Raw genomic sequence first — 25,267 nt, forward strand, 5'->3', positions numbered from 1 at the left:
GAGCAAGTCTTCCGACTGGACCTGTAACATGACTGATCCGAAACCACAGACAAGGGGTTGTGTGTGAACCCAGGCAGAAACCACAGACGCAGTTCTAAGTGAAGAAAACAAGTCACAAGATCAACGCTGGGGAGACTGGAAGAGGACAGAAAGCAGACGGATGGAGAAAAATGGTTCAGGATGGAGGCTGTAAGAATTCAGGGTCTAAAAGGTGTGTTTTTTATGTGGTGCTGTATGGACGGCACAAGGACAGACCTGTCATGCTTAAGAAGTCAGAGCTACCCCATGTTCACAGCAGCATTATTCACAGTAGCCAAGGGGTGGAAGCACCCCAAGTGTCCATCAGTGGATGAATGCATAAATGTGGTACATACATATGGTGGCATATTATTCAGCCTTAAAAATGAAGGCAATTCTGACACATGCTACTACTACATAGATGAACCTTTAAGACATTATGCTGAATGAAGTAAGCACGTCACAAAAGGACACATACCCAATGGTGGTTGCCAGGGACTGAGGAGAGAGAGGAATGGGGAGTCGTTGTTTAAGGGGTGCAGAGTTTCAGTTTTGCAAGATGAAGAGTTCTGGAGATGGATGGTGGTGACGGTTGCACAGCAATATGACTCTACTTATTACCAATGAACTATGCTCTTAAACATGGTTAAGATGGCAAAGTTTATGTTGCATGTATTTTATCACAATGATTCAAAATGAACTTTAAAAAAAGCCAGAGAGTTGCAGATCAGCGATTGGTGTTGGGCAGTTTTGAATATGTCTCTCTTACAGCAGTATCTTCCAAGACACAGTTCATCTTCCGGCAAAGGTTTTTGAGCCCCTACCCTGTGCAAGCGGTATGCTAGACACTGGGAACATCGAGTAAGTAAGGCACAATCCAGCGTGAGATGCAGACTGGGAAACAGAGCAGGACAATTCCACGTGGCCAGGACGAGCCTGACCAGAGGAAGCACCAGATTCAGACTCTGGGGTCAAAGGTACTTTCCAGGGGCTTCCCCGGTGGCGCAGTGGTTGAGAGTCTGCCTGTCGATGCGGGGGACGCGGGTTCGTGCCCCGGTCCAGGAGGATCCCACATGCCGCGGAGCGGCTGGGCCCGTGAGCCATGGCCACTGAGCCTGCGCATCCGGAGTCTGTGCTCCGCAACGGGAGAGGCCACAACAGTGAGAGGCCCGCGTACCGCAAAAAAAAAAAAAAAAAAAGTACTTTCCAGAAGGAATGATGCCTCAGCTGAATCCTAAAACTAGCAGTTATCATATAGAGGTAGCGGAGAAAAGAGTACCAAAGCAAAGAGCATGTGGCAAGAGAGAATGTGGTGAAATTTAAGTACCACCTGTAATGCATCCTGCCTGGAGCACAGAGTGGGAAGGTGTGATTTGAAGAGAGGAGGATGGAGAGTCAAACAGCATCCACACATCAACAGTGAAAATTATTTTTCTGGGCAGTGACAAACCGGTTGGGGGAAGGATGCTTTAGCTTCTGATGCATGATTAAGTTTGTGGAAAGAATATCATTAATGGCATATTAGGACAAGCATAGAATAGTTGAGAGTAAATGAAACACCAACTATCCATGTGGACATAAGCTCTTTTGGTGAGGGGCGGGGGGGGCGCGGGTGGTAAAATACACGTATCATAAAATTTACCATCTTAACCATTTTTAGTGTGTAGTTCAGTAGTGTTGAACTGTTGTGCAACCAATCTCCAGAACTCTTCATCTTCCCAAACTGAAACTCTATAATCCATTAAACAATTCCCCATCCTCCCTCCTCCAAGCCCCTGGCAACCACCATTCTACTTTCTGTCTCTATGAATTTCATGATTCTAGGTGCCTCATATAAGGGGTACCTATCTGTCTTTTTGTGACTGGATTATTTCACTTAGCATAATGTCCTCAAGGTTCATCTATGTTGTAGCATGTCAGAATTTCCTTCCTTTTCGAGGAGGAAAAAGATTCTACCATATGTCAAGAATATACAATGGAGAAAAGATAGTCTCTTCAATAAGTGGTTCTGGGAAAACTGGATGGTTACATGTAACAGATTGAAATTAGAATACTCCTTAACACCACACACAAAAATAAACTCAAAATGGATTAAAGACCTAAATGTAAGGCCAGACGCTATAATACTCTTAGAGGAAAACATAGGCAGAAACCCTTTGACATAAATCGCAGCAAGATCTTTTCTCTGACCCACCTCCTAGAGTAATGGAAATAAAAACAAAAATAAACAAATGGGACCTAATGAAACTTAAAAGCTTTTGCACAGCAAAGGAACCCATAAACAAGACGAAAAGACAACCCTGAGAATGGGAGAAAATATTTGCAAACGAAGCAACTGACAAGGGATTCATCTCCAAAATATACAAGCAGCTCATGCAGCTCAATATCAAAAAAACAAACAACCCAATCCAAAAATGGGCATAAGACCTAAATAGACATTTCTCCAAAGAAGACATACAGGTGGCCAACAAACACATGAAAAGATGCTCAACATCACTAATTATTAGAGAAATGAAAATCAAAACTACAATGAGGCAACCATAATCCAATAAAAATTAATTTAAAAAAACACTAGTCCTAAATGTTGAGAAATGGGTGAGGCCAAATAAAATAAATGTGAACAATCAAAAAAAGAAACTTACAGTGAGGTATCACCTCACACCAGTCAGAATGGCCATCATCAAAAAATCTACAAACAATAGATGCTGGAGAGGGTGTGGAGAAATGGGAACCCTCTTACACTATTGGTGGGAATGTAAACTGACACAGCCACTACGGAGAACAGTATGGAGGTTTCTTAAAAATCTAAAAATAGGGCTTCCCTGGTGGCGCAGTGGTTGAGAGTCCGCCTGTCGATGCAGGGGACACAGGTTCGTGCCCCAGTCCAGGAAGATCCCGCATGCCGCGGAGCGGCTGGGCCCGTGAGCCATGGCCACTGAGCCTGCGCGTCCAGAGCCTGTGCTCTGCAAGGGGAGAGGCCACAACAGTGAGAGGCCCGCGGACCGCAAAAAAAAAAAAAAAATCTAAAAATAGAACTACCATATGACCGAGCAAGCCCACTCCTGGGCATATACCCTGAGAAAACCATAATTCAAAAAGATACATGCACACCAATGTTCACTGCAGCACTATTTACAATAGCCAGGACATGGAAGCAACCTAAATGTCCATCAACATGGAATGGAATGGATAAAGAAGATGTGGTACATATATACAAAGGAATATTACTCAGCCATAAAAAGGAATGAAATGTATCATTTGCAGAGACATGGATGGACCTAGAGACTGTCATACAGAGTGAAGTAAGTCAGAAAGAGAAAAAAATGTATATTAACGCATATATGTGGAATTTATAAAAATGGTATAGATGTACTTATTTGCAAAGCAGAAATAGAGACACAGACATAGAGAACAAATGTATGGATACCACTCTCAAACGTATGGATCAATTGGGAGATTGGAATTGACATATATACACTACTATGTATAAAAGAGATAACTAATGAGAACCTACTGTACAGCAGAGGGAACTCTACTCGGTGCTCTATGGTGACCTAAATGAAAAGGAAATCCAAAAAAAGAGGGGATATATGTATACGTATGGCTGATTCACTTTGCTGTACCGGAGAAACTGACACAGCAGTGTAAAGCAGCTATACTCCAGCAAAAAATAAATAAATTTTTTTAAAAAGATTCCACCCTGTGTATAAACCACATTTTGTTTATCCATTCATCCATCAATGGACACTTGGGGTGCTTCCACCTTTTGGCTATTGCGAATAATGTTGGTATAAACGTGGACGTACAGATACCTTTTCCAGACCCTATTTTCGATTCTTTTGGGTATACAGTTGACCCCTGAACAACACAGGTTTGAACTGTGCTAGTCCACTTATATGCAGATTTTTTCAATAAATACTACAGTTCTACACGATCTGCAGTTGATTGATTCCACAGATGTGAAGCTGTAGATACAGAGAAACTTGAGCATCTGTGGATTTTGGTATCCACAGCTGGTCCTGGAACCATATGCTGCAGACACCTAGAGACAGACGACTGTATACCCAGAAGAACTGCTGGATCTCATGGTAATTCTAATTTTAATTTGGGGGGGAACAGTCATACCATTTTCCATAGCAGCAGCACCATTTTACTTTCCCTCCAAAAGTGTACAAGGGTTTCAATTTTTCACACATTCTTGCCAACACTTATTTTCTGGTTTTTTTTTTAATAGCAGCCATCCTAATGGATGTGAGGTAGTTACAACCATCTTATTAGCGCTTCTGAGCCTCCAATTTCCTCATCTGTAAAATGAGCATGTTGGACTACATGATCTCGAAGGAGCTCAAATTTCATGATTCTATGAATTGAGAGGAGAATTAGGTTGATTTACTGGGAAAACTCAGGTCATTTACTCATTCTGAGGCTCACATTCCCTAACTATAGTCACAGCACTGACACCCACTCTGGATATGGTTTCAAGTAAAACACAGACTGAAATTCAAGTGCAAAGAGCATTAACTTAATGAGAAAGTTTAAGAGAGCCTGGTCCCAGCCTTCCATGGCAAGGACATGGATACCACTGGATGCTGAAGGTAACTGGTCGACACAAGTGGAGCGAATTTCACATGCCACTGGTCTTCCCACAGGTGGGTTAATTATTAGCAACGACTATAATGAGGACACCTACTCACTGTTCAACTTTCACTCGTATAAAGGGATAAATTGATTGCAACTAATTTTTTTTTTAATGGTCAGGCTGGGAGGGCAGAGAGAGATGGTCACTTCCCTGGGAAATTTGTTATGTTTTTCTGATGTGGGGTGAATCCTCCCCACTCTCAAATACAGTGGCTAAAACTTGAAAGAGAAAATGTATTTTCTTCAATGAGACACCCTGAAGAAAAGTCAGCACTAAGTCCCCAAGAAGAATACTGTTTTTACAAACAGGTGAACAAAGGCAAGCAGGATGATTTGCAGAAAATCCAGAAACATCAAAAACAGAATCCAGGACTCCTGAACTCACAGCACAAATACTGTTTGCAAATTTAGTTCCTCCTCTAAAAAGGAGAATTATTATTATCACATCTGTCCACGAATAACAACAAAAAATCTATTAATATGGATGTGTACAGACTTTAGCTCCATGTAAATCTGTGCCTTTTTGTAGGAATGCTGAAACATTGTGGACCTCGATGTGGGAATCAAACTTGAGAAGCCTCCTTAACGACCTATTAAGAATCCTCGGGCTTCCCTGGTGGCGCAGTGGCTGGGAGTCCGCCTGCCGATGCAGGGGACACGGGTTCGTGCCCCAGTCCGGGAAGATCCCACATGCCGCAGAGCGGCTGGGCCCGTGAGCCATGGCCGCTGAGCCTGCACGTTCGGAGCCTGTGCCCTGCAATGGGAGAGGCCACAGCCCGCGTACTGCAAAAAAAAAAAAAAAAAAATCCTCCTCCAGGGCTTCCCTGGTGGAGCAGTGGCTGAGAGTCCACCTGCCGACACAGGGGACACAGGTTCGTGCCCCAGTCCAGGAAGATTCCATATGCCACGGAGTGGCTGGGCCCGTGAGCCATGGCCGCTGAGCCTGTGCATCCGGAGCCTGTGCTCCACAACGGGAGAGGCCACAACAGTGAGAGGCCCGCGTACCGCAAAAAAAAAAAAAAAAGAATCCTCCTCCAACATGAAGACCACAACCTCCTCACAGCGTTGAGGGTTGAGTCCCTTATACCTTCCGTGGGTCATCCTGGGATAATATGGGCAGAAAAAGCTCAGAGAGGGCCACCAACGTGGGCTAAAAGACATCTGCCCCAAAGAATCAAGATGTATGGAGAAAACAAGAATGACTTTTGTGTCCCTTTCCCACTAGTTTTTAATTATATTATAACTGATTCTAGAAACTGTGTGATCTGACAAATCAGAAAACTGCTGGATATCAGAGGCGACAGACTGGGCCGGAAGAAGGCAGTGCAGGTCCCAGATCAGGGAAAGGAGCAAGCCTGCCCTCTGCTGGCAATCCTGGGTAGTGGCAGTAAGATGTGAGGAGAAGATCTCCACCTTGAGCTGGAGGAACTAGACACACAAAAAAACCAAGACACCCAGCTACAGCAACTTTCATACACAGCAGAAACCTTATGGAAGAGATTGCAGGCCAAAGAGCAAACTTTGATGTTGCCTTAGTGACCATGTCCTGGAACACTCCTTTTTGCAAATGGTGTTGAGAAGGCAATACTGGATGAGACCGAAAAAGAGCTCCATCTGAAAGACTAGGCATGGGCAACGATGAGCATTCATTAGAAACAATTCTCTTCCAACATAAGATATTAAAATATATTTCTATGCAGAGTCCATTATAAACATCTACTTGTTCATGCCCTCCCCAGAAAAAAATATTACATTATTGTTCAATGACATTGAAAGTAAAATCATGACAGAAATGCCAAGAAGCAAGTAGGGAAAAAAAGGTCCTGCGGTCTGGGGAGGGAGATAGGTCAGATCCATATTTAGAACTGAGTAGGTAAAATTTTACAATGCTGTTAAGGACATATTCTATAAAGACAACACAGCTGAATTATCTGTCTTTGCTATTTTCCTGCTGCCTGGTATATACATTTTCAAATTTTCTTTCTAACAAGAGTGATATCCTCTAATCCTCCCTACTCACTTCATCCTCACATAGAGATAAGATTGCACTCTCATTATCGGTTAGTATTATGTACTAAATGTTCACTTATCAAGTAGTTATTGTCAAATAGCCATATCCTCAAACAGCTTTCAATCTAGTTGAGAAGGCAGTTCACAGACACTAGTGTTCTATGTTCAAGAGGCAGTTACACTAGATGAATTTTGAGGTTCCCTTTAGCTCTAATTTTATATCCAGAAATACTAGATTACTAAAACTATCTTAAGTACCTGATGTCCTCGCAGCCTCTGCACCATTATCTCTGCCTGGAATATTTCCCCAGCCCATCTACCCTTGGCTACATAACACATTTCTGTCCTTCTTCTCATTCTAGTTCTTTTTTGAAGTGCTTCAAGGAGGATTTGGGTGATTCTCACCTTGGACCCTACTGTCCTTGTACACACAGGCAGTTGCCTACTTTCAGATATAATGTGCTTACTTATCATCTTTTCAACTGAAACACATAAAAGAGGAGCAATCTCCTCGCATGTTATTGGACAAGAGTAAGCCATTCTTTCCCAAAGAGCTAAAGAAGTCTAAAATCCCTAATTATGATCATCTAATATCTCCTCCTCAAACAATCCCATCCCATCAATTTTTTTAAATGTGAGGAACCCCAACTCCAAGCTTCTCAATTGCCTTCAAAAGGCAAGTATCCAAATGCTGGTAGAAAGGGCAGCCTCTAAACCTCCCCGCAGCAGAAATAATGGCAATAATAGTAAGTAATATGGCCAGACGCTGTTCTATAAGCATTTTATATAATTTCACTCAGTTCTCATAACCACCCTATGAAGTGGGTATTATCTTCATGTCCCTTCTTTAACTGATGAGAAAAATGAAGCACAGGGATGTCAAGGAACTTACATGAGACTGCACCTTGAGGAAGTGGCAGAACCAGGATTCAAGCTGTGACAGTACAGAGAACGTAAATTTAACACGGTTCTTAGGAAAGCTTAAAAGAGAAAGAGAACTCCCCCTGCTGGCTGTATATACAGTTTTCTTTTGTCACAACTGATAGCAAGGGCACCACCAAGCAGGGGAGCCCTGACTGAGTCACCAACCAGTACAGTGAGTTCCTGCAATGTTTTCTTTTTAACTGAAGTATAGTTGATTTACAATACTGGGTTAGATTTAGGTGCACATCGTAGTGATTCGGTTTTTTGTTTTGTTTTTTTGTTTTGCAGATTATATTCGGCAACACTCTTAACTCTTCCAACCTCACTTTGCCCAGCCCTAAGGTTGGGAGTAAACAGAAATCAGATTTAAGTTCTCTTCTAGCTCTAAATTACTATGACTTTGAGATTCAGATGTTTTTCTCTAAAAACCAGTTCTCTCTGTAATGTGCACAAGAAACAGCTACAAACAGTTTTGTTTTTTTCCAAAGCCACAAGAATATCTCAGGGGCTTCCCTGGTGGCGCAGTGTTTAAGAATCCGCCTGCCAATGCAGGGGACACGGGTTCCAGCCCTGGTCCGGGAAGATCCCACATGCCGCGGAGCAACTAAGACCCAAGTGCCACAACTACTGAGCCTGCGCTCTAGAGCCCGCAAGCCACAGCTACTGAGCCCACGTGCCACAACTACTGAAGCCTGTGCACCTAGAACCCATGCTCCTCAACAAGAGAAGCCACCACAATGAGAAGCCCGCACACTGCAACAAAGAGTAGCCCCATTCGCCGCAACTAGAGAAAGCCAGCGCGCAGCAACGAAGACCCAACTCAGCCAAAAATAAATAAATAAATTTATTTTTTTAAAAAAATAATCTCTCAGAAGTTAGAGGTTCAAAAGCTATACAGTACTTTCAAATATTTCACAAATTTGCAGTAAGGATAAGAATAAGTAAATTATGACAAAAAAATTCAGCTGCAAGACACTAAGAGTTTAAAGGAAATGAGAGGAAACTGTTGCTAAAATATGTTGTAAGCAATAATAATCCAATTTCTTTCACCTAGTCATAGTCTTACTTTAGGGCAGACCACGCTGCTAATTATATATCAAAACAAACCTAAATCTGTTATCAATATTAACAAATTTATACCAAAAGTCACAACTCTGCAACCAAGTTCCAAAGTTAAGGGACATCCACCTTAATCTAAATGCTAACTTGTTTATATGTCAATTATATCTCAATAAAGCTGAAAAAATACTAATTTCTTTCCATCCAGCAAAACAAATGAGTTTATGAAAAAGGAATACATACATCTGGGTTAAGAAGGAAGATACAAAAAAATTTCCATCTAATTTTGGTCCCCACCAAAATCCCACTAAAAATAAAGCTAAGAGATTTTTGTTTATCATAACCCACAAGGACCAAGAAGTAAAAAAAAAGAAGAAAAAAAAAAAGCATCAGAGACAACAGCAATAGAATTTTGAAGATGAAAAAACATGGACAAGTAGAAATTGACTTAGCAGGTCCTAGAAAGCCAAATCCCAAAATCGCACGAGAAAGTGGAAATCCAACCTCTATTACACCACATATTCCACAAAAGACTCAGAGACAGGCAGCCAGGCTTCATAAGGAGAATTGGGAGAAAGCTGTTGAGAAGCCGTTGGATCCCTATATCCTCTCCTCTACTTCATGAGGCTGGACAATTACTCCTCTTCCATCCCCGCAAAAGACTGAAGGTTTCATTTCTGAAAAGGGGTAAAACAGAGAGTTGCTGGACAACCAGCTGAGGGTGGGAACCTTACCTAAAACAAAGGGAATCCAGTGACCATATGCACACTGAATGCTGAATGCAGAGACCCAGCTCTTAGCTCCACAGACCTTCACCATCTGGGCAGGAAGTCAGAGGACTCTTCCCTGAGGACTCTGACCAGCTCCACAAGAAAAAACTGGAGACACGGACCTGGGGGGCCCTATAAGAAAGGGCCCATCCAGATGACACTCCAGTAAAGCTCAAAGTCCACAAGCTCTACTGGGAGAGCTCAGAGTTCAACTCATTCTTTTAGATTCTCACACTTATGAGCAGACAGTCAGGGATCACCGGATATCCGGGGAAAGACCTGAATTATAACAGCATTTTGAAGGTTTCTTTCCTCCCTGGATAATCTATTTCCTCCAAATTGTAATTTTCTGTTTGTCTGTTTTAGTCTCTATCATTAATATCCTTAGAGCAATAAGAAAATAGATTGCATCTATGAAATAAGAACAGAATACCATATATATACATGAAACATTCAACTAACAACTTAAAAAAGAGGTCTCAATAACAGGAGGGGCAAATAAAGTTGCAATAATCTCTGAGTAAGTAAAGCAAAAAAAAAGAAAAGAAACAACAGATATAGAAAATAAGACAAGAGTATTACAAAACTAGTCCAGACGTTCCGACAGCCAAACAATAGAATTCCAGAAAGAGGAAAAAGGAAAAAATAAAAAGAGAGAGGAAAAGCATCAAAGAATTAATTCACATAAATTTTTAGAACTGAAAGACATAGTTGCCTGATCAAAAGAGGCCATCTAGACCCAGGCACAGTGGGTGAAAATAGACCCACACCAAGCAACATGATCGTGAATTCCAGAAGACCAAGAACAAAGAAAGATCCCACAAGCTTTCAAAGAGGAAAAACAAACAGTCCAGTACAAAGGATAAGGAATCAGAAAGGCTCTAGACTTCTCTAGACCAACAATGAAAGCAATAAAACAATAAAGGCAATAAAACAGGTATAGAAATGTCAACTAAAGCAAGGATATAATAAAGATATTTTCATTCCTGCACAATTTCCAAAAATTTACCTCACAGGCACCCTTCCTCAAGGAGATATGGGCAATGATATTTTTTTAAAAAAGAAAGAAAGAAAGAAAGAAGAAAACACAGGACACAGGAAGTAACAGATCCAACACAGGAGAAAAAGAGAGCCTCCAGGCTGACAGTGAAGAGAGATCCCAAGATCATGGGTGTGCATCAGACAGGGCACAACCGGCAACAGTTGTGTTGACTGCAGTCAACACAAGATGCTTCCTGCTATTGGACCCTCTTTCTAACTCGAAGAGAGAATGCCAAGGTGAGCTGGTCCAGATTCTCATCTGTGCTTGTTTATCTCACAGTGTGCTGATAAAGTGCCTGTTCTCCACTCCCCTCCATGCCCACAAAAGTGTTCTGCTTGGACCTACTTCTGAGATCAAGAGCAAGGCCATGTTGGCGAGTTTCAAATAAAAAATAAGCAGCAGTCCCCTCCTCCAGCTTAGCTGATCATTCATCAACTAGCCCATAACATAGCCCTGGCAGATGCCACAGGACTTGCCTTCTGACTCCCCCAGAAGGGGCTCCTGTGAATTCTCTGAGGAACCCAACATCACACTGTGACCCAGAAACGGTTTGGTTTACCTTTTGAGAGCTTTTCTCTAACAGAGGCAGCAACATTACCCTTTCCCTACACAACTAGGCATGGGCTTGCTACTCAGCTTTTCAAAACTATATGTTGTTTAGGAATATGTACAAGAGGCAGAAAAACTATAAAGAGAAGCAAGGGAATAATTAACACAAACGCAGGGGAGAAAGGAGATTTCAGCCAGGGAGGAACACACAAGGGCTTCTAATGTGCCCGTAATATTTATTACTCAATCTTCATAGGTAGATATCATGTATAGATTTTGCTTATTTTTTTAATATATATACATGTATTAGAATACTCTTCTTTATGGTGATGCATTCTATAATAGGTATCTTAAATAGTAAGTGAATTTCTATTTAAATCAGTGATATTGTTTTAATATTGTAGAACACTAAAGGAACCAAAAAAAATTCTTAAAATTTTTATGCCTATAAATGTGAAAATTTACATGAAATGGGCAAATTGTATGTAATTTACCAAAGCTGATATAAAAAGAAATAAAAAATACAAATAATCTTATAATTTTTTTAAGTTGTCATAATTTAAAACCTTCCTATGAAGGAAACTTCAGGCCCAAATATTTTACCAGTGAATTCTACCAAACGTTTATGAAAGAAATAATTCCAGTCTTATACAATCTCTTCAAAAGAATGGAAAAAGAGGGTACTCTGTAACTTCTTTTATGAGACTGCCAAAACTTGACAAGAGCATTACAAGAAAGGAAAATTATAAGCTAATCTCACTCATGAACATAGCTATAAAAAATCATAAACAAAATATTAGCAAACCAAATCTAGCAATGTATATATGTATGTATGTACATATACATATTGTGTGTGTATATACATGTGTATATATGCGTGTGTATATTATATGTGTGTGTGTATATATATATGTATATATATATATATCATGACCTAGGTAGGATTTTTTCAAGAATACGAAGTTGTTTTAACATTCAACAAAAATATAAAATTCAACATATTATCTCAATACAGCAATAAAGTATGTGATAAAATTCAGCATCTTAGGGCTTCCCTGGTGGCGCAGTGGTTGAGAGTCCGCCTGCCGATGCAGGGGACACGGGTTCGTGCCCCGATCCCGGAAGATCCCACATGCCGCGGAGCGGCTGGGCCCACGAGCCGTGGCCGCGGAGCCTGTGTGTCCGGAGCCTGTGCTCCGCAACGGGAGAGGCCACAGCAGTGAGAGGCCCGCGTACAGCAAAAAAAAAAAAAAAAAAAAAAAATTCAGCATCTTAGCAAACTGTACAAGAGAATTTTCTTAATTTGATAAAGGATTTCTACAGAAAACTTTCAGCAAACATTGTACTTAATGGTGAAATGATAAAAAGAAAACTTTCCTTCTGAGGTTGTACATGACACAAAAATTCTCTTATTTTCACTACTTCCATTCAAGATTAAACCAGAGGTCCTAGCCAGTACACAAGATGAGAAAAATAAATGAAAGGATGGTAAAGAAATCCATAAAACTGACAGTATTCACAGATGATAAAGATTACGCACTTAGAAAAAACAAATGATTTTACAGATAAAGTATTAGAATCAACAAAAGAAAAAGTAAGATTACTGGATACAGTACCAATATGCAGATAACAATCATACTTCTATGTACTAGAAACAAATAGAAAATAAATTTCTTAAAAGATACCAATTTAAAATAGCATCAAGAAAACTCAATTACCTAAGAGTAAATATACTAAAAGATATGTAAGACCTCCACATAGAAAACTGTAAAATATTATTCAAATAAATTTGAATAAAAATTTTAAATACCATAGTTATGGATTGGAGGACCCAACATTGTAAAGATGTCAATTCTCCCCTAAAAACTAATAATAAGCAAAACAGTCCTGAAGAAGAACAAGGTGTAAGAACCTACACTATCAGAGAGTAAGAGTTATTATAAAAGCGCAGTAATTAAGACAGTGTTGCATTGGCTCAAGGATAGACAAATAAAACAACAAAATAGGATAAGAGACCCCAAATAGACCCACACACATATAGAAATTTATATAAAAATCACACCACAGAGCAGTGGTAAAAGGATGGTCTCTGATAAACCGTACTGAGTCAATTAGATGCCCACATGGACAAAAATGATTTTTTTTTCTGGACAAAAATGAAATTTGACTCCTTTCTCATTTCATGTGAACAAAATGAATCAATTCTAGGTGGCTCTTGATCTGAAAACAAAATAATAAAGCTTCCTGAAAATATAATGGGAGAACAGAAAGCACCAGCTATAATAAAGGCAGGACTGGTTACCTAACCTGTGGGACCCCTTGTTCAAAAATCACTAAGAAAAGCAACAGCAGAGCATTAAACCAAGTGTAGGGCCCTAATGAGCATAGGCCCCACGTGACTGCACAGATCACATGCCCGTGAAGCTGGCCCTGCAAGAAGCTAACAGACTAGTAAATTGGACTACATAAAAACTAAGAATTCTTGTTCATCAAACGACACTCTTTTTTTTTAAACTGTTCCATCTCCTTTTATTACAATCCTGTCGTTGTGTTCCAGAATGAATAGCTATTTAATACACACACCACTCCTAAAATTGATCTTAACAGCCCCATTTCTTTCTCAGTATATTAAATCAAAAGGAAAAATCAAAAAAAAAAAAAAAATCACCTGGTTTAGTACATCCCAGGAACAGCACCTTTACTAAACAACAGGAAACGAAACATGCCAGAAATCTGACCAAATACACAAAGCAGCAGGTGAGATGCCTGATAGGAAAGAATGACTCCCAATGGAATGTTCGTAGATGCCCTCTAGATGACACTCTTAAGAGAGTGAAAATGCAAGCCAAAAAAGTGGGAGAAGTATTTGCATCACATGTATCTGACAAAGACTCATATTCAGAATTCATAAAGAATTCCTACAAATCTATAAGAAAAGGGAGACAATCCTTTTCTTAGGAGACAATTAGCCAGTAAACATATGAAGAGGTGCTGAACCACCTTAGTAATCAGCAAAATGAAAATGAAAATCACGCAGCCACTAAAACACTCACTAGAAGAGTTAAAATTTAAAGGACTGACAACACCAACACCCATTGTTGGCCACTGCAAATCTGCCTTTTCCTGTTGGTTTCTTTTTCCCCTATGGCACTTATCACCTTAACCCCTTCTTACATACATTAAAAAAAGGGTTGAGTCTTAGTAAGCATGTGACCCAACTAGGTCAAGGAAAGTAAATTATGGGACTTTCTGGAGCTCCGGAAAAAGATGTTCTTTTTGGTAAGTTTGCTGATTTGGAGCTGCTGTTGGCCATTTTGGTGTTGTCCAATACAGAGGAAAGCACAGCTAAGAGATGAAGTCATATTCTTAAAGATACTCTCTGAGCACCTGTATGTACCTGATTTAGCTACACCTGAAGGCACATCCTTGGACTTTTAATTATGTAAGCCCATCAGTTTCCTTTATTGCTTAAATCAGTTTGAGTTGTGCTTCTGTACTCACAACTGAAAGGAGATTCGTCACTATTACAATGTGGTGACAAAATAAAATGGTAGACTGAAAAATAGTGCATTAATCATTCAAAATTATGTTTATGATAATTTATGCCAATGGCACCAGCTTATAATATGTTACATGAAAAAGGCAGGATACAGAAATATTATACAGTACACCAACTTTGGAAAAACTTCATATTAAAAAACCACTTGAATAAAAATTCAAAAACATTAAGAGACTGTCTTTAGAAAATGGTTTTTCCTCTTCTTTTTACACGTATTTTCCAAAGTTTCCTTATTATTATATTTTAACACTTTTTGTTGAGATATAATTCACATACCATAAAATTCACCCCTTTAAACTGTACAATTTAGTGTTTTTTAGTATATTCACAGAAGTGTGCAACCATCACCACTATCTGACAGCACAACATTTTTATCACCCCAGCAAGAAACCCATGCCATTAGCAGTCATTTCCTATTCTCCCTACCCGCAAGCCCTGGCAATGACTAATTTACTTTCTATATCTATGGATTTGTCTATTCTGAACATTTCAAATAGAATCATAAAGTATGTGGACTTTTGTGCCTGCTTCTTTCACTTAGCATCACGTTTTCAAGGGTCATCCATGTTGTAACATGAATTAGTAACTTCATTCCTGTTTATGGCTGAATAATATTCCATCATATGGATGTACCACATTTGTTTATCCATTCATCCATTGACAGACATTTGGGTTGTTACCATTTTTTGGCTATTATAAAAAAAACTGCTATGAACATTCATGTACCAAGTTTTGTGGGAATATACATCTCCAATTCTCTTGGGTAAATACCTAGGAGTAGATGGCTGGTTAGGTGCATTACTTTTTATAATTTTTTAAAAAACAATGAGAATTGTTTCTTAGTGGAAAATGTTGAATGTCAGTGATACCAAACTCAGGGTCACACAAATTCCTTCTTCTGCTGCAGAGGACAAGGTACTACTGTAGAGAAGAGACCCATAGAAAAAGAAGAACAAAGACCACTCACTATCTAACAAAGTATCAGTCTCTACCAGGCATTTATGATAGCAAGATTTAATTACATTTTCAGGATGCCAGGGTGGACACATTAATAAAATGAGTCTATAAGCTGCCTAAAATTCCTGTACTGATAGACCAGGCTAAAATAAAGATAATACTTCCATTTACATTCACGTTTTTTTTCACGCTTTTCTCTTTTCACAGTTTTCCAATCACCGCTAGATTGGAATCATCTAGATCAATCACTTGATCTGTAACACCTTTCATAAACTCAACCAGCATAACAAACATTTAATATACCAATGCAGAAAATTGTAGAACTAGGCAATGCTGATCACTAAGATGGCCTCCCTTCTGTTTTCAGGAAAAATAGTTAAACCACGGGATAAGCAAACTACTTAAAAATCTTAACATCAGAATCAAACTCCCGGCCAAATATTCACCTTATTCTTCCCATCATCTTAATGTCTTAATGTCTTAATGTCTTAATGCAGGTAGATTTTCCTGCACACCACACTACATTTGTTCCATAATCCAGCTGGCCAAGTAAAGATAAAGTATTTACTTCACATGCAAACTATGCTAAAGCAGTATATTCTAATAAACCTGAAACTCTGTATTATATCCTTCGTATGTTACAAATTTCTTATTGCTCCAACAGTAATCCAGTATTATAGAAGTATCAATCTAATTGCTAAGAAAAAGCAGACCCCTCTTATGTTTACGGTACAAAGAGTGAAGTTTTGAGATACCTATCTTCAAATTCCTTCTCAACCACTAGGCAGATTACCTAAACTTTTTGAATCTCAATTTCCCAATAAAATGTGCCTAAAGACAATATACTTTTGGAATTGCTAAGAGAGATAAAACCAACACTTTCGCATAAAGCACATACTTAGTGAACAGTAGCTGCTGATACTATTCTTATTATTAATTTTAAGATTAATATTGAAGTGGTTATACTATGATTATCCTTAGATAAACTGTAAAGTTTAGGGGAAAAATCTTCCATGCTATAAGGCAAATATTGATCCTGCTCTTATTCTCACCCGTTTGAAAATAAAGGGATTCTACCATAAGGCTTGGTGTAGAAAATCAAAAAGTCTAAGCAGTTACATCACCTATGTTAGAAATAAAAATGATCTAGTCATTTTGGTTCATAATCCACACTTTCTGAATCATCATCCACTTATGATTCTTATTTCAAAATTAATATATCCCCTTCGGCGTATCAACAGGAAATAATCCATTTTAATAAAAGATTAAAACTGTTTAATTCTATAATATGACCCTGTTTTTGTAAAACTAACAACAATAAAAATATTTCATGTATATGTAAAAAAATGTTTAATTCTACAGCATGTTATAAAAGGGGAAAAGTCACTTATAGAAAGAATCATAAGCACTGAATCCATATGGAGGGGAAAATAGGGGTTATCTGCCTTTTGCACATTAAATGCAAACAATTCAACATGTATGCTGTATTTCAATGCATCACTGACAGTCACTACTAAACTGAAAGTTCAGTGACTAATCTAATTAAACATATTTGTTATTAGTTGACTTTGAGGAAAAAGGACAAATGGGTAAGTACTGGAATCAGGCATTTAGTCACTAAACATCTAACCTCTGGGGCTTCTCTGGTGGTGCAGTGGTTAAGAATCCACCTGCCAATGCAGGGGACACGGGTTCGAGACCTGGTCCGGGAAGGTCTCACATGCCGTGGAGCAACTAAGCCCGTGCGCCACAACTACTGAGCCCGCGTGCTAGAGCCTGCGAGCCACAACTACTGAGCCCATGTGCCACAACTGCTGAAGCCCACGCACCTAGAACCCGTGCTCTGCAACAAGAGAAGCCACGGCAATGAGAAGCCCGCACACCACATCGAAGAGTAGCCCCAGCTTGCCACAACTAGAGAAAGCCCGCGCGCAGCAACGAAGACCCAATGCAGCCGAAAATTAATTAATTAATTAATTTTTCAAAAAATCTAACCTCTGGAGTTCTCAAATGGATAAATAACCATTTAGTCAAATTTCTAACAATGTCTACATCATAATACTTTATCATATGATGAGAATGATAATTCTAATACACTGTTATTTCTTAATTCAACAAAAAAGAATTCTGTTCCATTTAATAGAGTCTTATTACCCAGGTGAGAACTGAAATCCAAGGAAAGGAGCCATTAACCCCATATTCTCTGACATGCAAAACTCTGGACTTAAAGAGACAAAAATCTAAAATACATAGGAATGCTGCACCCACAAATCCACAAATTAAATTGGGGGCGTGTGGACACATTTTTCTAAAAAGACATAAAAGCCAGTCCTTTTATCAGTCAAGCAAAGTGAAATTCTAAATGATTATCGGTCTCTGGTACTTACCAGCCTGTGATCCTGTGCTAGCCTGACATTCCTCTCTGTCTCCTGACACTGGCTCCAACGCGCCCCCTTATACTTTCCCACACATCCAAATCCATGCATTTACCACTATGTGCTTTTAACTTCTGGTACAAACAATAATAATGGGAAGATGAAAACACAGTTGAGAAGAGAAAAATCAAAATCAAAACATTTCAAAATAAAAAGGGAATATAATACCATTTTTACTGGACACTAGTGAATCAACCAGAATCCATGGAAAAATATCAAATACTTATAACACGTGACAACTTTCTGTATACATACACATATATAGATATACATGTACTATATGGTATACATGTATATCTATATATGTACACGTATATCTATATATCTCTACCCTCCTTCTCTACCTATTTCAGACAAGTGTCTGGCTCTGGGGAAAACCCTATTCAAAACCAGTCTACTCAATTATATTCCTGCTTCTTGTATGGACTATTACATCATTATAACAATAAAGAAGTATTCCGTTTAATACACATTAGGTTGAAACCTTCCTCAGTAAACAGCATAATAATAATTTGGGGATAACAGTGATATAATAAAAGGAGAGGAAGAAAACAGTATTTTCCTTTAATAACAAACATAAGAATGGAATTTAAGTCATTAATTTTATTATCTGAAGCTAATCAAGCCCTAAAAATTGTTTTATGAAAACAGACACATCTTCATTTGGAATTAAAAAAAACTCTAGGAAGTGTCACTTTACATACAAAATGTGACAGGGTAAAGGAAAAAGAAAAGGCGACTTTCACATGCACCTAAAAAGCTGCCACGGGCATTCTGTCAAAACACATTATCGTGCCTCTGTTTACCATACCTGAACATACTGTTCTGCCACGCTGCATGTTAATAAAAAATAAAAAACAAAAATAGGGAAACATTAGCAGAATAAAACATAAAACTCTTGCATGGAGAATTTAAAAATCAATTCACAAGCTTTTATATCCAGTATCTAACATGGATTAGTAAGTTAATATTTTGTTTTTAACTCAGTTAATAAACCATGCATCTCTTACTTATGAATGGATTACCCACGAGACAGGTTTAATTTGTTAAAATATTTTGTCCTTTTCGGATTTCAGAGCAAGTTGTAAGATCCTGTTCCAAGAGTCTCCTCCTTTTAAATCAATTGTTCAATTCACTTATTAGAGCAACACAGCACAAGAAAGTAGAGACATGCCTTTTAGGTTGTGTCTCTTTGCTGCTGTTTTAAAAATAAAAGATTTTAGTCATTATGTAGCATCAGGCAAAAATAACCATTGTCAAAGTGAAGTGCTACCTCGAATCTAGAATAATAAAATTAACTACATTGTAACATCAGACACGTAATATACATTTTAACTGAAAAATATCGGAAGCTGTCTGAGTTGTTCACCGTTCTTAGTTCTGAAGGTATTAAAACTTCTCAATACATATATTCAAAAGCATAATGACTACTGACGTGGCTTCACTAGCATTCCGGTCCCACGTGGCAAAAGGGCTTACCCCAATCCAGCACTTACTTCTCTTCTGAGACACAGCCTGCAGGCACGCCGTCACAACATCGCAGTTCCTCTGTACTTTGTGCACAAGCCTATCTTTCTGCTTCAGCTGCCGAAGTAATTTCGCTGATAGAATGCCAATCCTGTACTTTAGCTCTCGAAGGATCATCTTCAGTTCATTTGTGTCTATCAGTAAAGAAAAAGGAAAATAGAACAATAAATACCCTTGAGAGGAATACAAATTCCAATGTGATACCAATCATGAGATAAATCTCTGGAACATCCATTTAAACCAAGTAATCCTGGATTCTCACCCAGGATTACATGTAAACATTCAGCTAAAAGATTCTGATGAAATAAGTCACTCATCTATTAATATTTCTTGCCCTGTCCATGCAAAGACTGTAAGATAATTTTATTCTTGAGGCTACTTGTAACATGTAAGCAAAGACTCTTATGACATACAGCTCTGGTTTCAAATTTATGTTTCATTGCCTTAAAATTGGCACGTATTTTTTCTATCATTAAAGTGCTCAGATGGTAAGCTTACAGGAAAAGAATATTTAGTCTGTTAAATCAATGATAAGTCTAACAGCTGATAACAAATGTTTTTTAAAAGCACTCACTTTTGTAAATGATCAAAGTAAGTAATATTACCACATTTTCTAATATAGATAAATGTAGTGATAATGGTTTTGTTTTAAATATACAGTCTTCCCATAGCTTGACAATGAGTACAACATTTCATCTTCAAATATGGTAGAAAATATGCCCTTCAAACAGATAAATAAAAGACAGTTCGTATCTCTAAAACTAATATTCTCAACAGCAGTTTTTCTACAAATGAAAAAAGACTTGGGAATCAGAAGTGACCACAACATTTATATGAATAATCATTACAATTGGGGAGTTTCGTTTGTCATACTGCATATTAGTATGACTAATGGCGTACTTCATTAGTCACCATACTGTGACCTGCCAGGCAGGCAATGCCTTCCACTTGGCGTGGCACAGGCTAGGTCCTCATTAGAGGTCCTGTGTGGGGTTTGGATCTACTCATTTTGAAAGGGATTTGGAGAAACTAGAGAGGATCAGAAGAGAACAAAAGAAGTGTGCAAAAGTAAGAAAAACATTCCAGAGATCACAGGAAGTGAACTGTCAGGGGTCTGTGTCAGAGAAGTGGGTGAGGGTTGCTTTAACAGCCGTCATACTGGATTGACCTCATTATGGAAAATGCATTTGACCTTGAGTTAAAAAGAATTGCCTTTGGATCAATCCACTTATCTGTGTGATCTCAGGCAAGGCAGTGCTCCAAGTCTCAAATTCTACAAGATTATTCTGAAAAACAGATGTGAATAGCCTTTATAAACATTAATATAAAGAGCACTAAAGTAAGAATAAGGAATTACTGTTAAGAAGAAAACAACAGCCAGCTATTTCTCTCACCTTGAGTTCAAATGTGTGAGATATAATGAGAAGTAAGAACACACTTAGGTTAATTGAAAACATTTGGGTTCTGAGGATGATTAAATGTAGAATCGAGCAACAAGAAGACACCTGAGACTCTTCAATCCCAGATTCCTTCAAATAGAGCAAATTCGAATGTTTAAAGTTGTTCCCTCTATTAACAGAAACAAAAGGGATAAGGATATCAACATCTTATATTCAAATTACACTTTCCTTCCACAAAAGAGTCATTTTCGGTGACTCTTCAGATACCTAGAGCTCTATGATTTTCTGAATGATATGTACTGTCCAATGGAAAAATCTTGAACTTGAAAATGTTGAACTTGAAAATGTCTTTTACAGCAACATCTGCTGGTATATAAATATCTGGAAGACAGAAATAAGGTCTCCTTTATCTTTATTATGTCCTACAGCTTCAGCCATAGCGCCTAACACAGTGTTCAATAAATGAGGAAAAATGAGGAGATCATCAACTGACAAACTGAATAATTTCCTCTTTAAGGAATTCCAGTGTATATAATAATAAAAACAATATCTAACATTTATTGAGCACTTCACACCCATTAACTTACATAACTCTCACTACAGCCCTATGAAGTAGTAGCATTTTCTTTTACTGAAGTATAGCTGATTTACAATATTGTATTGTAATTGTAATATTGTATTGTATTGTAATACAATATTGTATGTTTCAGGTATACAGCAAAGTGGTTCAGTTATATATATTTTTAGATTCTTTTCCATTATAGGTTATTACAAGATACTGAATATAGTTCCCTGTGCTATAGAGTAAATCCGTGCTGTTTATCTATTTTATATATAGTACTGCGTATCTGTTAATCCCATACTCTTAATTTATCCCTCCCCACCCCCTTTCCCCTTTGGTAACCATCAGTTTGTTTTCTGTGTGTGAGTCTGTTGCTGTTTTGTAAATAAATTTATTTGTATTATTTTTTAGATTCCACATATAAGTGATATAATATTTTTTTTTCTCTGCCTGACTATGAAGTAGTAGTATTATTATCCCTATTTGTAGGTGAGGAAATTGAGACTCAGAGAGGTTAAAGAGCTTGCCCAAGGTCACACAACTAGTAAGGAACAGTGGCAGGATATTAACTCAAGCTTTCTAACTCCAAAGTTCACACCCTTAATGACAACAGTGAAAAGAGGGCCTAGATTTCCTGAGAAACCATTTTGGTGCCTCACGTAAATAAATGACCCACGCATGCTAAATATCTAAATAGGTGCTACAACAAAATCCCTATCAGAGGGAAGAGCGAATTAATACACAGGTTATCTACATTATAGAGTCTTAACTACGTATTATGTTAGGAGGGGTATTTTTTTGACCCTGAAAAAAGTCAAATAACCTAATAAGCTGTAAAATTATTTAAGTAGACAGCTGTTTCCATTAGCTGATTCCTTATTCTTAGTACTCTAATGATGCTTATCGATGAAGGAAAAGGGGTTTATGTGTGTGTTTGTGTGTGTAGGACTATCATAATATGGCATCACGTACATCCTAATAGGGTCCACTACAAGGAAAGAAGAGATTAGCAGATAGCTAACCATGCAGAAAGACTGACACTTGGGCAAAACTGACTCCTACAGGTCTTATGAATGATTAGTAGAGTGGTCACTTATTTGAAATCTGTATTTCCAAAGCTGTATTGTGACGTCTTCCTTAAACTTTAGCTTGCCAAATTTCCTCTTCCAAAAGGAAATCACTAATCCACAAAATTCTCTCCGTAATGAAAAGTAAGTAACGTTGTAAAAAACAGAAAGCCAAATCATAAATCTTCAAAACTGATTCTGCTGGATTCTGAAAGAACTACTGCCCTGCAGAACTCTTGGCATAAACACTCTGAGAACAGCCAAATAATTGTATAAAATTAAACAGCACAACTCCAGCTAAAGTCCCGGGGCAGGGGGGGGGGGCGGGGGGAGGAAGGTGGAAGCCATTTGTAATAATCAGCTGGGAAAAAAATCCTCACCAGGAAGCCAAAAGAGGAAGCTGAAAGCTGTTTACAGAGATTTCAGAAAGCAGGGAAATTTATTACTTTTCTAGTTAGGTTCTGCCCCCAGACCCCACCCCATCCCCGCACCAGCTGGACTGACTTTACAAATAGGAGACAGGAGGATCCATCCACAGTATTCTTGTTCCTCCCTTTCCTGGTAATTTAGCACAAGGACATTAATTCAAGAAATGTTGTGGTGGCTTAGCATGGTTTTCCACACCTCACTTCATTTTGTAAATTGAGGTCTTGATATATCTATACAAAAAGACAACTGTAATAACTGTGTCAGTGCCTGAAAGGAAATCTATTATGAACAGTTGAGGGAAAAAAAATCTCAATTAGGACAGAGCATCAGAGTCTGATAACAAAAGAAACCAAATTAGCCTCTCCCCCCAAAGCCAACGCCATTTTGGGATCGACCTCTCCAACTGAAGGTACTGGCAGTTAAATGCTGTGATAATGACAACGCCCTAGGGCCCTCCACTAATCCTCCACTCAAGGGGGAAAAAAATCCACCTAGTGAGCTTCTTGAAACCAGACGTTCTGAGAAATGGATTTCACACGTTCTGCTTAGAAACTGCATTATTGAATTATTCTGCCTCACTATTTAAACACTCTCCCAGTGGTGTGGCCAAGGAAGATGGATTTAAAATAAAATTTTTAAAAGGTGGATTTTTTTTTTTTTATTAAACCAGCCCCAAGAGTCGCCTCTATTCTCTCCCAGGGCCCTCTAGGTAACTTCAGATAGACAAATCGGAAACTCCAAACATGTCTTAACAGCTGTTCTGGTGAAATTAGAACCTGGACTGACTCTCCCCCTGGGCCTCCACAAACACAAGGAGGATGGGGGAGGGGGGAGGCCCGTTGGTACCATTCCGATAACTGATGCTTCACTCGACAACTCGAGAAGGGATGGGGGGACAAGAAGAACTTAGTCATGAATCCGTGACACTGGGGCCAGCCGCGCCAGGTCAAAGGAGACGTCCCAAACTTAACATCTGGGCGCACGGCCCATCAGCACAGGCGCGCGCTGGTGAGCAGGAGAGCGCGGACTGTCCCAGCGGGGGCGCGGCTCCGGGAAGCTCCCGGGAACCCCCTCCCCCGGCCCTCACCTTTCTGCCACAGGTACTGCATCTGGTGCCGCTGGCTCGGCCGCTCCTGCAGCTCCTGTAGCACACGGGAGTCGCCGGCGCCGCCGCGGCCGCCCAGGAACACGTCGGAGCCCGAGGCCTCCGTGGAGCTGTCGAGGCTGTCTCGGCTCTGCTGGCGGCCCCCGGGCCCGCGGCCCCCGCCGGCCGCCTCCTCCTCCTCCGTGCAGCTGTACAGCTCGGTGAGCAACCCGCTCACCAGGGACGCCGTGCAGCTGCCCCGAGGCTCGCCGGGCTCCGGGTCCTCCTCGCCTTCCCAGGAGTCCCGGGAGCCCCGCGCTCGCTCCGCCGGGGGCGCCCCTCGCAGGTTTACAACCAGGGGCGCTCTGGGGCCCGCGTCCTCCGGCCTCACCTCAGGCTGCGGGAGCCCCGTCCGGCCCCCGCCGGCGGGCAGGACCTCCATGGCTCCCGCCGTTCCTCCCGCGGCGCCACGCCGCGCCGGCCAGTTCCGGGAGGAGGCGCGGCCTCGGCCCCGCTGGGGGTGTCCTGCCGGGCGCAGCGCCAGTGGCCTCCGGATCCCCCAAGCGCCCGACCTCCCCCCGGGTCTGTACGAGCGCCGCCGCCCCTCGGCCCCGAGCGGGGAGGATAGGGCGGCGGCAACGCCGCTCGATAACTGGGGACACCTGCAGCAGGTGAGGCCAGCCTACGCCCGGGAGCGATCTCTGAAGAGCGTCCAGGAGCAGGATGTGGCCAGAACGAATCAGGATGAAGCCTTTAGCCCGGAGGGGGAAGGGCGCTCTGGCTGCTGCCACCTGCACTTTTATGAACGTTATTAACTCAAAAAGAGGGCAGCTCTAGCATCCTATTCAGCCACCAGCTCGAAATAGTGCCCGGTAGAGTTCTAAGCGCCCATCAATAGGCCGAGGCCGGGAGCTCCCTCCTTCACCTACTCCGGGCACAATGCCCAGCCCTCCTCACCTTCCCACCTGATCTGGGCGCCTTTAAAGGCTTTCTTAGTTTAGTTTCTGACAATAACTTTTCTGAAGACCTGGCATATACTTGAGATTTAATAACGCTGTGAACTTTTTTCCTTCGGTGAAAGATCAAGTACTGGATTAAAATCAACTAACACGCGGCACAAGACCTAACAGAGAATAAGGATTTAATACGTGTCACGAGAAGGCAAAACTAATAAATTGATGCAGCTGATTCTATCAGTAAAATCAAAAGTTCACCTGATATCCTAAAAGATGTATCT

At 40.0% G+C, this 25,267-nt stretch overlaps 1 protein-coding gene across 1 annotated transcript in view; it reads right to left on the reverse strand.

The window, feature by feature from the left end:
* TBC1D30 (TBC1 domain family member 30) overlaps positions 1–24,472 on the reverse strand; it is an 82,794-nt gene extending 58,322 nt beyond the window's left edge. Inside the window, exons 1-2 of the mRNA XM_060112849.1 lie at positions 24,034–24,472; positions 19,458–19,622 (exon numbers count right to left, since the gene is read on the reverse strand). Of these exons, the coding sequence (XP_059968832.1) occupies positions 19,458–19,622; positions 24,034–24,472 (604 nt within the window). The remainder of the gene's footprint in view (positions 1–19,457; positions 19,623–24,033) is intronic.
* Between the last annotated feature and the right edge of the window lie 795 nt (positions 24,473–25,267).

The sequence above is a fragment of the Mesoplodon densirostris genome, chromosome 11 (assembly GCF_025265405.1).
Source record: "Mesoplodon densirostris isolate mMesDen1 chromosome 11, mMesDen1 primary haplotype, whole genome shotgun sequence".
NCBI lineage: Eukaryota > Metazoa > Chordata > Mammalia > Artiodactyla > Ziphiidae > Mesoplodon > Mesoplodon densirostris.